This window comes from Lineus longissimus, chromosome 12, assembly GCF_910592395.1.
Source record: "Lineus longissimus chromosome 12, tnLinLong1.2, whole genome shotgun sequence".
In the NCBI taxonomy this organism is placed as follows: domain Eukaryota; kingdom Metazoa; phylum Nemertea; class Pilidiophora; order Heteronemertea; family Lineidae; genus Lineus; species Lineus longissimus.
The window spans coordinates 16,050,190-16,065,763 of record NC_088319.1 but is presented as its reverse complement, the minus strand read 5'-3'; the positions used below and the strand labels follow the sequence as shown (position 1 = coordinate 16,065,763).

Here is a 15,574-nt window from a genome sequence, read left to right as displayed (position 1 = left end):
TATTCACCGCCGATAAGTCGGCATGCGAACCTGGTCCGTCGGGCCTGTTAAAAGCAATGCTAATGCTCCCATGTACAGAATATATCATTGCCCAAGGTTACATCACTTGTGTGCGTATTCAAAAATAGGTATAAGTGTCTTGCTCAAGGTCCCATACCAAGATAGAAACAGGTCAATCTCCCGGTCTTCGGTCCGTCTGTCAAATTTTACATGCACCCGCTGAATTTCTCACAATAGTCCAGAGACAGAAGGTCGATTGAGGCTCGACCACGATGATTACAATTGACGACGCTTGGAGAATGGAACAGGTACTTCTCGCATCTCGCGAGATCGCGTTGCTAGCAACATGGCGGATGTACACAAACAAATTATGAAAATATTTTCGCTATAAAACTTGTGTTTTTTTGGTTAGAAATCCGAAGTTGAACGTTGTAAGGACATAAAATAATGAATTTACATTAGGCCATCGTAAATACACCTTAAACATATCAGATTTAATGCACCATGTCTTCGAAAACTCCTCGTTTTCACACACTCGGGCTCATCATCATGCATAGCCTCGGCTCAGCTTAGGCCTACACTACAGTAACACTAACAGTCATGTCATGACAGTCGACAGTGTCAATGAGAGGTTGGTTCAATGGTTGAGGTCGAAATTATAACAATAGGCCTGCTGACGTGTACTACAGATTCATGTACTTGATTGGGAACAGCGTTTACATAACGTAGTGTTGGCCATCGTCACGTCACCATGCATTTTTACAACAATACATCACTGTAACGCACAGTACTTTTCTTGGCCTAACTAGTAACTACAGAATAGCCGGGACAGTAGTAGCTCTGTACATTATGTACACTCTGTCCCTCTGTACATTATTGTACACATTGCTATCTCATTTAGCACAGAGTCACAGTGTCCCGGGTATTCTGCAGTCGCTCCCTTTTCTTTCCTCCTGCGAGCTCAAATTCGTAAACAATTATTTTGACTTTTAAACTTCACGGTCCTGTGCTGTAACGCGACGTCTTTGTAAACGTAGTTCCCAATCAGGTGCATCAATCTATAGCTTAGCTACCATATCATCAATCGGCATCGTGCATAACTGACTAATGAAATTTTTACCTACCAACCAAATTTTTTTTTTAAACAATGTTTTTTTAGGTTGAATATTATAAAATTTTGTGATTTGACATCTACCAACCAGTCCAAGACCAAGATGGATACTGCAGAGAGTATCAAACGAGATAGAGAGGACTATGTTAATGCCTCCATTGATGGTGATGATGACAACGTTGATGAAGATGATGATGCCAGTGATGATGCATATGATACCAAGCCGTACTATGAGTCAACGGAAGAACGTTTGGAATATGAGAGTGACCCACCGCAGTCGTCAGGGGATGAGTCATTCGCCACTCGGTGAGTCTTTTGAAATGATCCTTACACGGTGCATTAATCTAAGTTATCTTCGAATTCGATTATTTAATTTTTGCATTGCGTGCCCGGAAATTATACTTGGAATTTGAAACAAGAGGTATTCCTAAATTTATATTGATAAATTTTTGAAATCAAGCTTTCCTTAATGATTATTACACTTTCCTAATGATTATTATACTTGCATTACAGAACAGAGGAACTTATTCCCACCCCACCCTTGGAGTCAAGGACAACTCACAAAGACAGAGTCAATATGATCTACATGAGAAGATACTTAGACCAACTGGCTGAAATTGTGCAGAAGAAATTATACGTTGTGGAACAAATGAGAGATGAGTTAAGGGAATGTGATGGCAGGGTTGAAGATTTGGAAAATGAACGTGATGACGTTTATACGCAGATTGAGAGGAACGGAGCACAGTCGAATACGTCTGCCATCCATCGGCTTCGTGCACAGCATGAGAGAGTTTGTGAGGAGCTACAGGCTGAAGGGGAACTGCAGGCCCTGATTAGAGGAAGGCTCGAAAAGGCTGAGTATGTACTGATGACAATTTTTCTGAGAGTCAACCCAAAAAGTTGTATTCATTGAAGTCAAATTGAATGGGTCCAATAATGAAATTCTATGAAAGTCTATGTTGCGTATGAAAATTAGTTTTTGCTCAATTTTTTTGTGAAAGGGCTTTATAAAGATCACTACGGAGTTTACAATTTGCCAAAATTGTCATAGGCATACATGTATGTGGCATATGTTCCTCCAGTGCATGATTTTTTGATTACGTTCTCCCCAGGTATGAGTTGGCCCAAGCCCAGGTGAAACAAGGCAAGTACCTCTTAGCTGAGGATGAGCTGCAGAAGAAAGAGCAGAGCTATGGACGAGAGAGATCAGAAATCGCTGCTCAGAGGTTACAAAAAGAAAAGCGCCACTCTGACCTCGCGAAAAAAGAGCAGCAGTCTTACGACAATGAGGTCATCCAGGCCAAGAAAGCCCTGCAAGAACGCAGACGCCATGAGAAAAATGAAGCAAAGAGAAGCCGAGAAAAAGCCAATAAATTTTATAAGAAAACGATGGATCGTTTGAAGACGGAGGCAACCCTTGAGTCGAAGCGGGCTGGAGTTGAAACAGACAAGCGAATTGATACTCTCCTGAAGCTAAAAGGGGACATCACTTCAAATCGGGTATGTTTCATTTCTTCCCAGTTGGCACGTTGACGACAGATGTGACGAGTTTGTAAGATTGGGTCTTCAAAAGTGAGATGGTAGCATTGATAGCTGAGCCAGAAATTCAAGACAGACACCTTTGTTACTAAAGTGGTGGTGAAATCCAACCGTTTATTTGAGCACTTGCCTAACCGAGTTGATAAACTTTTTCAGGAAAATTTGCGAGCTATTCAAGCGCGTGACCGTGCCATGGCACGTGAAGAAGATAACCAGGAGGAGCTACAGAGGCAGGCGATCATGGCAGACGGGGGTAACCCTGACGAAGTCCTCATCATCCAGAAACGACTGGAGAAATTTGAGAAGGAAAAAGAGTAAGTTCTCCTAATAGGATATTTTCAAAAGCAACAGTTTTAATTAAGTCGAGGTGAAAAGTCTTCATCATGAAAGTATTTCAAACACTTGGTATTTATTTCGCGATCGAGTTTAGAACGAAGCTATTCATTCTTCAGGGCCCACCTAGCCAAGCAGCGTCAGAATGAGGTTGAGATTGTCAACCGTATTCTGATTGAAGAAAAGCGGATGAAAAAGCGAAAAAAGCAGCAACCGCTTCTGTGGAATGACCCAAAGAGAGAAAATGCCAAGATAGTCCCTCCACATCCTCGGCCCAAGTTGCAGATTTTTGAAGAAGCGAGATTGTCAACTTTGCAGTGTACCGAAGAAACTGATGCTGAGAAGATGGAATCGGTCTGTGCCAGCTTAGCTACTGGTGATAAAGAGGAGCCTATTCCAGTTATCATTGGCGCAGATTCTAGTGATGATGATGCGAAGTTTGTCCCTGCAGGAAGTTTGACAAGGAACGATCTGCCAGCATCTGATTCAGAAACAGAAGGCGCGTTAGATTTAGCAAAGCCTGAATTTGAAGGCTTGTGGAATCAGCATAAACCTTACAAGGTACCTAAGGATGTCGACGCCGGGCCAAAAGTTCCTGGGGCTTCCAAAATGGAACAGGAAATTCTCCAGAGCGTTTTGGAGAAACATCGTGCAGGAATCGTCAAGAAGCAGGTTGTGGTTGGGAAGGAGTTTAAAGGAGTTGCCTTCTACAGCAAGCCTGATGTTGTTCATTTCAAGGTGAGTGTTACTCCACAAACTTTTTTTGCAACAATTTCTTTGGCTACTGTTCAAATACCTGTGGTGACACACTCTAATGCACATTGTAAAGTCATTGGAGCCCGCATTTTGTGTCATGACTCTCTGAACCAGGAAGAAGTTCAGTAGTTGTGAAAATTGCTCATCATTTTCCACGTTTTTCCTTTCCAGGATTTTGAAGTTGGTAAATGCTACAAGAAGAAAGTGATCCTGACCAACGTGTCGTACAGCGTGAATTACCTGAAGCTGATCGGAATCACGGAGCATCTCAAGGACTTCATTGATATTCAGTAAGTCAGGAGAATAAACGCACGAAAGAGTTTGTTTGTCATGACACTGTGACACAGACAAAAGGTATAATGTCTACCATTTTAAAGATTGTTCTGCTGTGGGTTTTTTAACTTGGACCCATACTCGCCCCTAAACCTCCACTTACAGATACTTCCGTTCTTTTCAGCTTCGACCCCCCTGGTCAGATGTCCGCCGGCCTCACCTGCGAGATGCTGGTGACCTTTAAACCCATGATCAACGAAGACCTGGTCGGTCAGGTTAACTTCATGGCACAGACTGGTGTCTTCTCTGTCCCTCTCAAGTGCACTACAAAGAAATGTGATGTATGTGTATTTACGTTTGGTTATCTTTTGTTAAAGTTATTGTCTGCATGCGATCTGCAGACTTGTTCAACTGCATGTACGCTTAAAAATGGATGTTTGGAATTGAATGAAAGCGTAATGAATTCCAAAGTCAGAATCGTGTGTACCGATTTCAAAAGTTAGAGTCAACGTCCGATGTCCAGGTCACACAACAAATCTTGACATTTTGTTGAAAAGTTGACTCTGGTAGCTTTTTGTGAGGTGCCATTGACATCTGTAGGCCTACACATTTTCATTGCACAATAATCTCATTTCCCATTTCAGTTAACCGTTGACACAAATACCGTAGAATTTGGCACATCAGTCATCGGAGAGACACTTAGGAGGCATTTCACACTCACCAACAATGGGGCTCTTGGGACCAAGTTTGAATTCTACAAAGTTTCTGGTAAGTTTTGATTAGGGGTCCAGTTATGTGGGGACTTTAGATACCTGGTGCTTGCAGGACACTTTGATTCACCTGTATTACCAAGATTTGAAGATGACAAAGAACCTGAAGTGAGCGCTTTTGACCAAAACTGCCCTTCGATATTTCAGAATGTTCTTTATCATTCTATCTGAACTGCCTATGGGAAAAATAATCAATTTTCACCCGTTGATTTCTGAAGGTCTTAAACAGCGGACTGTCACAACACCTGAGACATCCCTCGGTGGACGCCAGACAGCCTCTGACATTGACAAGCCAGGAAGCCCAGAATCGGAAGACCCAACATCCAAAAAGGCTGCTGACGCAAAACCCGTTGATGAGAAACAAATTGTGAAGGAGGGAGGAGATGTGCAGGATGCGGAGGCTGTGGAGGAAAAAGGGGTGGATGAGGAGTTGGCCCCAGCTGGGGAGGATGTTACCACTGAAGGGGATGAATTGCCGCCTGTTGATTTGGAACAGAGAGAGGATGGGCGTAAGTCAAAAATTTATCATTCCAAATCACAAACCTGTGCAAAATAAATCCTGACCATTGGGTTGTCAGAGGAGTGCTTTAACATCATATAACATTGGTGCTTCATAATATTAACGTCAGCTAATGTATCCTCTGAGGATCGAGGTTGTGGGTTGACAGCAAGGGCCATTTCGTCTTGTGATAGAATGACTCCTTCTGATATATTACCTGTTTATTCTAATTTTCAGTGACCTCCTCGATGTTAGATTCAGTCGACGACATCGAAGACCTCTCCTCTCTCGATGGTATGAAAGTTGGTGCCATTGCGTCCGGCTGGATTGAGCCATTTGCGTCAGTTAGGCTCGAGATTGTCTGGCAGCCAACCATTCCAGGAAAAATCGACACCGATTTTGTCCTAACGTTTGATGACATGGAGTCAGAGGATATAACGGTGTCTGCTTTGGCAAACGCCATCGATGTGCCAGTCTGGGTGGAGAGACAGGGTGTTGATCTCAAGATCTGCATGTTTGATCGCCTTTACCAAGATACGATCATCGTAAACAACAGGTGAGGAAACAATGCACAAGACTTTGTTGCGAGAATGGAACATGAAACCTTGTTGCTTCAATTGGTCAATGTTTTGAGGGGGTGTGTCCATAACAGACTGACACCAATTCTACTACTTACCCATGCAGTGAAGAGAATCTGCTCTGACAACAATGGTGGTGCACAGACGTTCATACCTTGTCCTGAATAGACGTCTTCTGGCTCAACTCTGAAAGATTTATGGTTTGGGTTCTATACCCCGGTTGAAACATGATAACTCTGCATTGACTGCTGTTGCTCGCTCACAAAAATTTATGGCCTGAGATTACTTCTATAATTAAAGGGCTACCACCGCACTCCGTCTAAAGTTTGAAGTCTGTAAAGAGTTACGCAACCACATTGAACTGCTCCCTAAGACCGGCTACATCCAAGCACAGTCACAGTTCTCAGCACAGCTCAAATTCCTACCACTGAAAAGCCTGACAGAAGAGGGAGGCAGATACTTCGACCCAGACACGGGTGTCTTAGAAGCACCCATGATAATAACAGTAGCTGATCAGGTAGGGAGTATGATAGGCTTTTTTTACAGAATTACAGAGCTTCCAAATTTATATGTTAATCTCGTCTACTACAAGTTCATGTACTGAACTGCAGAGATGACTTGATCCTGGGAAAATCTTGTTGTATTATTTCAGACGAGGCCAGTGCCATTTACCGTCCATGCAGTGGTGACCAGCTCCGATCTTGAGTTCGATAAGACGGACATCGATTTTGGTCATGCAACAATCTATGAATCTGTTAAGACGACAGTCCAGCTGACAAATCATTCCATCTTGCCGCAGAAGTTTGGGTTTGTTGGAATACCAGATGTAAGTCGATCCAGAGCATGAGGATGAAAACCATTTCTGGTTTGGGCTACCCCCATCCTTTTGGGGTTGGTCCTTCTCAGCACGAAAGGAGTCATTGTATTCTTTTTTATGGCAGTTGCACTTGGGGAACTTAAAATATTCCAACAGCTTTTCCAAATCGTGCACTGGTGCACATTTCCACATCAGACAACTCTTGCTTTCACCCCTCTCCTCCCTTTCCAAAAGTTCAAAGAATTGTATTTATTTTACATGTAGTATGTTGATGTTCAGCCGAACGATGGCTTTGGTACCCTTCTACCACAAGAGAAGATCGAACTCGACATTATATTCAACCCTAAAAAGGCGAGGAATTATTCCTTCGAACTGACCTGCAAGTCTCTGATTAATAGGTAGGTCGAGCACTCACAAATTTTGTAACGGCAATCTGCGACAATTATTGCTTGTCTGCAGGTAAAACCAGTACTTGCTGGGTTTGACTAGCTTTGCCCTTCAACAAGATCAAGTCAATAAAACATGCATGATGTCCGTGATTCTAGAGAAGTACATGTAGTACAGTGCAGTTCAGACCATGGTGAAATCTATTCTGAATTCTCCTCTACAGGCAGTTCAAAATCCAATGCAAGGGTGTCGGTGTCCACCCACCACTTGAACTATCACATCAAGTGGTCCACTTCAATGCGACCTCCCTGTGTGACTTCTCAGCTGAGTCAGTCTACATCGTCAATTCACACACAAGTATGAACGAGTTCACTCATCCTGTCCCTAGAATTGGCAAGGGCGAGATTGCTCCTGTCGGGCCGACGTCGTTTGAGTTTGTAGTACCGGAGAACGCTCCACTGAACATCTCTCCAGCAGTCGGCACTGTTGAGCCAGGACAGGTAAGAATACTTTTTTCCAACTTCGGTCATAAGGAACGAATACTTTTTTTAGTGGAGTCTGGACTCTGAAAAGATCGGATGTCATAGCACTTCACACTCAAAAGTCAAGTCAATTTCAAGAGTTTTTGTCGATATTTCTGAACTTCATGGTCAGTTTCAAAGATTTTTCTGTGTCGGTTTGCAAAACCCATTTGCTGACCACTCACAGAGGCAAAGGCCTAATTCTGGGATGATGATGATGATGATGATAGGGGAGGGTCATGTGAGAACTGAAAGAGATAATCGTTATTGTTCCTTTTCCAGAAACAACGGATTCAAGTGCGCTTCAGTCCGATGTTGCCACAAGGTGATGTCCAGGGTGAGGCCATCCGCATCATCAAGAAGGCGATGGAGGCACGGGCCGAGGAGGAACATCGTCAGGTGCTGCAGCGCGAGAAGGAAAAGGAACAAGAGGCCGCGGTAAGTCTCAAGGTCAAGGTCTACTATAAAGAGGTCAGGGTCAAAGGTGATCGAATCTAGCTATTCCTGATCAAAGTGCATCTAATCCAAGGATGTTTGCGTGACATTCTCTCAGGCCTAATAAGGTTTCCTTCATTAGCAGTTTCAAATTCGGGCTGCACCAATGAGCGTGTGAGCCAAAGTTGAGGCTAAAGTACCTTGACATGCTTTGTAATGGCAAATTTAGATTCTATATTTGATAATGCTAGTGTGGACCACATCAGGCCTTTAGACTAAATGTTGAAGCTGACCCTTTTGCATGTAGCACTCAGTTCTTCACACATTCACTTTACAAACAAATCTAAGTGGCGTTTCCTGAATATCGATGTAGTGGCGTCACTTTAAAAGAAGTCTGCATGCTTTGAGTCCGGCTGGGCTCCGCCCTAAAAGCAGTTGTCCGCGTTCACTGCGCATTCAGAGTCCCAGGTCTACAGTAAGTGGGAGAGCACCCCTATCTGCAATGGACTGATCCAAATTTGTGCTTTGTGTGTCAACATTGGTCAATCTCATTTTGTTGACTTGAGGTGTTATGGTTTTCAAATTTGAACATGGTTAACCTTTATTTTGTTAATTTAGATTTATTGGGCAAAATTCTTGTCATTTTGCTTGTCGTTGTGATGTGTGTTGCTACAGTTTTCAGCTTGTGCCTTCTATCTTGTTGGTGTCCTGCACTTCTCCTTTAAAACTGTCCAGAATTCTACCGTTGGAAGAAAATGAGGGCTGGCTGTTGCTTATAAGGCACATATGCTCTCTTGAGGCCAATCTTCAGACCGGCGTTTTACAACCACCTTCAGGCACAAGGTCTCTTTCAAGATTTGACTCTGTCTCTGTTTGATATGCAGTGCAAAAGGACCTTGCCAAAGGACCAAGGCTTCCAGACCAGACTCCACTCACTCCAAGTCACACGAACAAATTATTTTTACGAGAGTTTCACATTTTCTTTTCATATCTGTCCACCTCCACACTTCACTCTCACCCTGTGCGTGGTTGTCCATCTCCATGCAGAAAGAGGCTAAAGCAGCGGCTGGGGTATGTAATAAAACAGTTCAATTCATTCATTTCCACTTTCTTGCTTTGGAAGTAAAAACGCAATTCAAAATGTTGCAATAAAGAAAACCACTGAGGCCACGGTTTCAAGTTGTCAGTCTTCAGTTGTTCTTGATAGGAATTGTTGGTCTACCAAGAGGTAACTACATGTAAACATCTTATTTGACTCGTCAAAAGATCAGGTTAAGTATGGTAGAAATATCGACTGAATCTTTCAGAATAGTTTATAATTGACCAGCCAAAGGCAAGGAACAGGCCTGCTTCATTGCTAGAGAAACGACATTGACTAACATACTACCTAAGAGAAATGTACATTTACCAGGATTAATTGATGTTTTAGTATTAATTGGAGTAACTACATCTAAGTATTACTCTACTCTCCAGAAAAAAGGAGCTGCTAAGAAGACAAAGCCAACATCTCCCAAGAATCGTCCCAAACCTCTGGATGCTGAGATCACCTTCAAGCGGTCCGAGATGCGAGACCTTCCAGAGGCTGAATCAATCAAGCAAGACTCGGATGATTTCGCTGCCGCCCATGGCTCCCTTCTACGACACTTTACCGGTGATTTTAAGACGTTCGTCGTCCCTTGTTACGTAACGTCAGGAAAATGTGGAAATCCTGGGGAACTTGACTACAGGTAAGCAAGGGTTATATTCATTTTCAGACCCTTGATGAGAGTTTCAGACCTTGAAGGCATGTGCAGGCCCTATTATTGCTCGCCCATCATGGCTACGAGCTAACAGGTATAAAATGATCCGCTGATCGAATAGCGCTGCTAATCTGGTGATGAATATACAGAATTTCTTTGTAAAAGTGGCCATGAAGCGTATGGTGTGTCTCTTTTCTAAGATTCTTTTCAAACATCAATTTTGATACGATTTCAGCCTCCACAACACACTCTACCTTGTTGTCCACTGTCCTGCTGTCAAGCCTGAACTCATGGTCATCTCCGACAGCGGGCGCACGACGACTAACTTTGGCGAGATCTCAAAGGGCCAGAGTATCATCAAGTCCATCACGATACAGAACATCTCCGGCAAGAATCTGGATGTATCCTTTCTAATCTTGTATTAGCATTTGCGACATTTTGGCTGTGCGTCTGTTGTGGCCAGGTAAAGTCACATGAGTTTGTTTACGAATCCTGTAATTCTGCTTATAATGGTTCATTCACTCATTAGCTCACAAGCTCTCTGTGTATAGTAGTGCACGGGGAGTGAAATATGTATTCAGTTTGTTTAAATCATCTGCTTACTACTATTTCCTTAACTTGTGTCACAGCTTAAATCATCTGTCCTCGACACAAGTGGTCCGTTCTTGATGTTGAATTCATTACGCCCACTACCGCCAGATGGCACTCACACTATTCTGGTTTCTTTTACTCCTACATCGAGTAAACAGGTAAGTATTGGTTAGGAAAACTAAGACCTGAGACTAAAGACCTCGAGAAAAGTAGGACCCACCTAAAAAGGTTAAACCCCGATTTCTAAAAGACAATGCCAGTAGTCTGCAATAGTATGTTTTTAAATACTTTGTTCCATGATTGCATGAAGTTTTCATTTGAATAAACATTTCTACTTGCAGTATTATGAAGTCCTTCACGTCAACACAGGCACTTCCTCACTCCATATAACATTCATTGGCCGTGGAGTGACGCCAGTTGTCAACTTATCCGTTGAAGGCGTCATGGACATGGGTGCGACCATAACTGGCGAATACATCGAGCGGCCTTTCAAGATTGGTAACACATCCACCCTAGCTGTTGACTACTGTGTCAAGCTGGACAGCACATCGCTACTGCGGCACATCAAGTCGCAAGATGTGCCCGATTTTATTAAAAAACAAAAGGATAAGAAGTGTTATGTTGGGACACAGAATCTCTCCGGGAAGTCTGTGTTTGATTGCGTGCCGAGCGAAGGAACCATTCCTGCAGGTAAATAGATTATTTTGTTAAAATTATGACTCAAGAAAAAATGGAAAATTAATTTACAGACTTTGGAAGTACATGTACGCGTATGTAATGGTAAAATGTAAAAAGTATAGAAAATTTGTAACAACAAAACAGAAGTCATACTATTTATTTCTAAAAATTTAACGATTGTTATGCATCTTCTGCATGTGTTTCTCTATCAAGAAATAATGGCTGATATGAATAAAGGCTAGCAAATGCTTTTACTTCAATTTTGTACAGAAAGGCCAAGTGTAAATGTACATGGAGTTTTAGATAAAAGCATTTACTAGTCTCTATTCATATCACCCATTGATATCTCTTTCTAGGTACTTCAAAAGAGATAATGGTCACCTTTGCACCGGATCACGAAAGTGATTATTTCAGTGACGGATTACGCTTGGAGCTCTTCAGTCAAGAGGAGTCCCATTTCTTCCAAATTGTCGGCGTTGCAAAGGACCACATCATGTACATGTCGGGTGGTGATGAGTTGACACCAAACGTGGAATCGTTAGCAGTTTTGCCAGTCACCGAAGAGGAAGAGGGTAGGTTCTTCAGCAGTGTCTTTGGCAACAACCATTATGGTTGAATGGTACGATTTCAGCCGGGGATGTGAGAGTTCAGTCCACAACCAGTGGCATATTACCTCCTCTGTGGGTTCAATTGGTGTGTAGCCCAATGGTAACACTGCAGAATTGCAGCGAATCTTCCAGTTTGATAATTATCATCACAAAAAATACTGAGGACACAGGTATTCATGAGTAAATCACTGCCATTTAGTTTCTTCCCAATCCAGGGTCAATCTTCTAAAACGATGGCATCAAATTCTTTTCATTGTTGATGTCATTTGCTTTGTTTTCCAGATGGTAAACTTCCTCCACAATCGCTCCTCCTCACCTTTGAATCTGTTGCCAAGGACGACGAGTTCGTCACGGCAACGAGGGAAATCTACGCCGGCTGCGTTAGGACGATGGCGGTCAGTCAAAAAAAGGTGAGCATTCTGTGGAGTAAAGCCATCTATTGACCAATATTAGTTTGACAATAATAACCGATTGGTGGTGGTTGGGAATTTTTTAACTCCAATTTAGAATGGCATTTTCCTAACTACTAAACTAAAGAACATCAAATATGTTAAAACATTTTGAACATCTTTCCCTTAACAATGAGAGTTGTTTTATCACCTCAGCTTGATTCATTTGGATTGCTCCACTAACCCAAATATAAATATTGTATAAAGCTTATGTCTAGTGTTGTATAAATTTAAAAAAAATTTAACCCCTTGGTTGTCATGATTATTACCATGCTAAGTTCTGCAATTCCTTCCAATGCTTTTAGACAAATCATCACTTTTACTTCGAGGTAAACTAGTGAGATTGAAAGTCAAGACTTCATTTTGTATTTCAACCACCTGAACCGCACAGAGTTTGAAAATTTGAAATGATTTCTGTGATCAAATGCAAAATTTTAGTATAATTTTGATGGTAATTTTGGCACTAGAAATTGTTATGAACTACCTCCATATGACTTTAACAATTATATTACACAGTATTAAAGAGAATCTCATTACTGACAGTGCCCCATCACGCCTGCTGTTGGTTTCATCATTCTTTTGTTAATAGTCCCTAAGTAATCTCTCCCTGGTACTGTGAACTGCTAAATTTTCATGGGCATTATATTTTTGTGGATTCCTTGAAAGATTTTCATGTGCAAAAACAAAAATGTAAAAATCGTGAAAAAATATTTTGTTTTTAATTTGAAAACCAGAAAGAAATTTTATAATCCGCCAAATAAAAATCGTGAAAAAGAATAAAATTTTTTTTTTTGCCAATCGCAAAAATAACGTGCTGCAAAATTGTTGCAGTTTTACAGTACATGCAGTTCCTTCCTTAACCCACCATCGTTTTCCTTTATTGTTTTTTGCACTGATTATTCACAGGGTGGGAAGCAGGTATGAAGTTTTATTGCTTTGCATGTTGTTGTATTAAAGTTAGTAGCTTAAAGGGAACTGGAACCGCCGAGCGATTTATTCAACTTTTCGACTTTCACCGCCCGAGAAAGTCAAACTTCAAACTTCCTATTGGAGTTCAGATTTGTAGCTCCGCCCCCAGTGCCCGAGCACGCGCAGTTCAATTTGTTATTATTGAGAATCATGTGAGAATCACGTGAGTCATGCAATCTTTCATTCATGAGTTTTCGTAGTAAATTCCATAGTAGTGACGTCACTCAATGATTGACAGCTAGGCGCCATGTTTCATTCATGCCTCGTTCTGATCACCCGATATGCGGGAAATGAAAACGAGGTCATACGAACTGGCTTGGCGGTTTCAGTTCCCTTTAATAGAGATATGTTCAAGTTCTCCTCTCTTCTGTCATGTTATTGATATCGGTGTCCAGTGATATTGGATATGTTGAAAAGCCATTGGTTAATTTGACATGTATTTGTTCATGTTTATGTTTGTAAAGGGTTGATATTTTGCACTCCAATGTTTTGAAGAATTGAGCAGTTTCATTGGTTGGATCTTCTCACGTAAGGGCTGACTGGACAAGCTGTAAACGGTTGTCAAGCTAAAAAGGGCCCAATGGGGACCTCTTTTTTCAGTTTGCAAATATCACCCTTCACACTCCCAGATGAATTGTTCCCATCTTTCGTTTGTCCCTTTCTGTTTTGACCCTGTCATCTCCAGCAGACGATCACCATATTGGTGGCAGCAAACAGTGATTTTTGTCACATGACTAAAAATCACTTGTCTTAGCCACTCCCAATGATAACCTACATTGATTTCGTTGCACGTTGAAGATGCATGAAGATGCCGTGTTTGCTCACCAAAGACTGTCGTCATCATGTCTTGTTCTATTTCAATCTTCTGTAATTTGTCTTGCATGTCTGAATATTCTTGAATATCGATATTTGTCAAGCTAACTAATGCCATAAAGGCAGTTTTTCCAATGTCCTATCCAAGACCAGCTTGTCTTATTAATGGCAATTCACAAGAAGGTGAAAGTTGGTGCTTCTAAGTATAAATGACCCAAAGAATACTTCCTTGGTAAAACACGAAATCGATGAATGCGAGTGAAAAGTGTAGAGAAGGGAGATGTTCTCCTTTCCTCTTTCCTTTCTTCAGTAGTTTTGCTGTGATCTTCTTATTTTCTTCTAATTTCTCTGAACTTTCATTTTTCAGAATGGAGAGTTCTTCTTTGAAAATACCAATGTGATAAACGGCATGGGATTCAATGTGGAGCCGCAGAAGGGCATGATGGAGGCGGGCTCTAAGAAACCCCTTGTATTTACTTGGACGCCACCTCCAGGTCACGATGTAAGTTGAATTGTCTCTAATCCAGTTGCATCTTAAAGGAGACACTCTGTACCAGGAACTTCCAGGGCTGAGGCTGCTTGAGTTAGTTTTTCTTGTCTTGATTCCGATTCTCCCGGGCGCTCCTAAAGTTATCTAGTACGCTGGCATCGTATGACGTCCATATTCTGTAGCATGTGATTCTGCTTATGAAGGGAATGAGTGCATCGAGCATAGTTCACATTGCGATGTCGAGGAATTTTGAGCAGCAAGATTATCGTTTGGTGGTACTTAGTATTTCATGAATGTTTTGTCTGATTTTCTGATGATTTCCTGTACATCTTTCAGCCAAACCGACTTCTAGAAGCAAGCATATTGTGTACGGTGAAAGGAGATGTGACACAGCAGTACAAGATTATGCTGAGAGCTCTGGTTGTCTCTGGATAAATTCCACAACAGATTTGAGGTTATATCAGATTCGAAACTGCTACAAGGAATACCAATTCGCAACTGCTATTTATTTATTTAATTTATTTAAATTTTTTTTTTTTTTTTTTTTTTTTTTTTAAGGATAATGAAATTTTTTTATAAGGACAATGAAAATATGGCCTCCATACAGTGACTGTTCCAGTGAGGTGGAAAGATGTTGGCTGCTTTGCCGATCAATTCCATCCAAAGTTTTAGTAAAAGTTTCAACGTTTTTGTTCATGCATCCGTCCATCAATGTTTTGACCTTACTGCATGTTTACAGAATTTTGTCTCTTCTGTGATATCTTTATTGAATAAAAGTTCATTAAGAGTTGATATTGTTTTCTTTATTTCTTATTTCCGCCTGCTCATCACTGTAGTTACAAACTAAGTCTTTGGCGCCAATGATGTCAGCAATGGCGAATTTGAATTAAGATTCCAGTCGATTCTTTTGGAGTCGGAAGTGTGGGTGTGGGATTTAGGCGACCAGAAAGATGATATGTAATTTGAAACTATCCGCCTGCTCATCACTGTAGTTACAAACTAAATGCTCATCACTGATAATGAATTTAGCGTTTTTAATTTACCACTCATGAAATTTTGGAACACACCTGTCCAGGAGTGATTATCAGAGTTCATTGGGCTTTTAGGCCCCTACCTGTCCTCATTGTTCCCCTGAAGTTAACCTGTTAAGGATTGGCTGTTTGTGCAGGGGTCATCAATTCTGCCCCCTCGGGTCTGGTTCAGCCTATAAACCTGCAT

The 15,574-nt window shown here is 41.6% G+C and overlaps 1 protein-coding gene across 1 annotated transcript; it reads left to right on the top strand.

Annotated features, from left to right (window-relative positions):
- The first annotated feature begins 341 nt into the window (after positions 1-341).
- LOC135496794 (cilia- and flagella-associated protein 74-like) lies at positions 342-14,992 on the top strand. Its single transcript, XM_064786310.1, has 25 exons — positions 342-431; positions 1,160-1,417; positions 1,625-1,969; positions 2,224-2,611; positions 2,807-2,964; positions 3,103-3,721; positions 3,911-4,029; positions 4,197-4,353; positions 4,657-4,780; positions 5,001-5,291; positions 5,519-5,837; positions 6,160-6,376; positions 6,512-6,685; positions 6,941-7,074; positions 7,287-7,563; positions 7,867-8,022; positions 9,067-9,090; positions 9,493-9,746; positions 9,994-10,159; positions 10,388-10,507; positions 10,691-11,039; positions 11,384-11,599; positions 11,918-12,045; positions 14,234-14,368; positions 14,693-14,992. Exons 2-25 carry the CDS (start codon positions 1,215-1,217, stop codon positions 14,789-14,791), a joined length of 5,172 nt encoding a protein of 1,723 aa, XP_064642380.1. The 5' UTR covers positions 342-431; positions 1,160-1,214; the 3' UTR covers positions 14,792-14,992.
- Positions 14,993-15,574: the final 582 nt, after the last annotated feature.

Excerpts from the sequence above, each read along its gene's own strand:
- LOC135496794 (XM_064786310.1), top strand. The coding sequence starts at position 1,215 with ATGGATACTGCAGAGAGTATCAAACGAGATAGAGAGGACTATGTTAAT. Across the intron at positions 3,722-3,910 it reads CTGATGTTGTTCATTTCAAG|GATTTTGAAGTTGGTAAATG; the intron begins GTGAGTGTTACT and ends TTTCCTTTCCAG. Across the intron at positions 9,091-9,492 it reads AGGCTAAAGCAGCGGCTGGG|AAAAAAGGAGCTGCTAAGAA; the intron begins GTATGTAATAAA and ends TCTACTCTCCAG.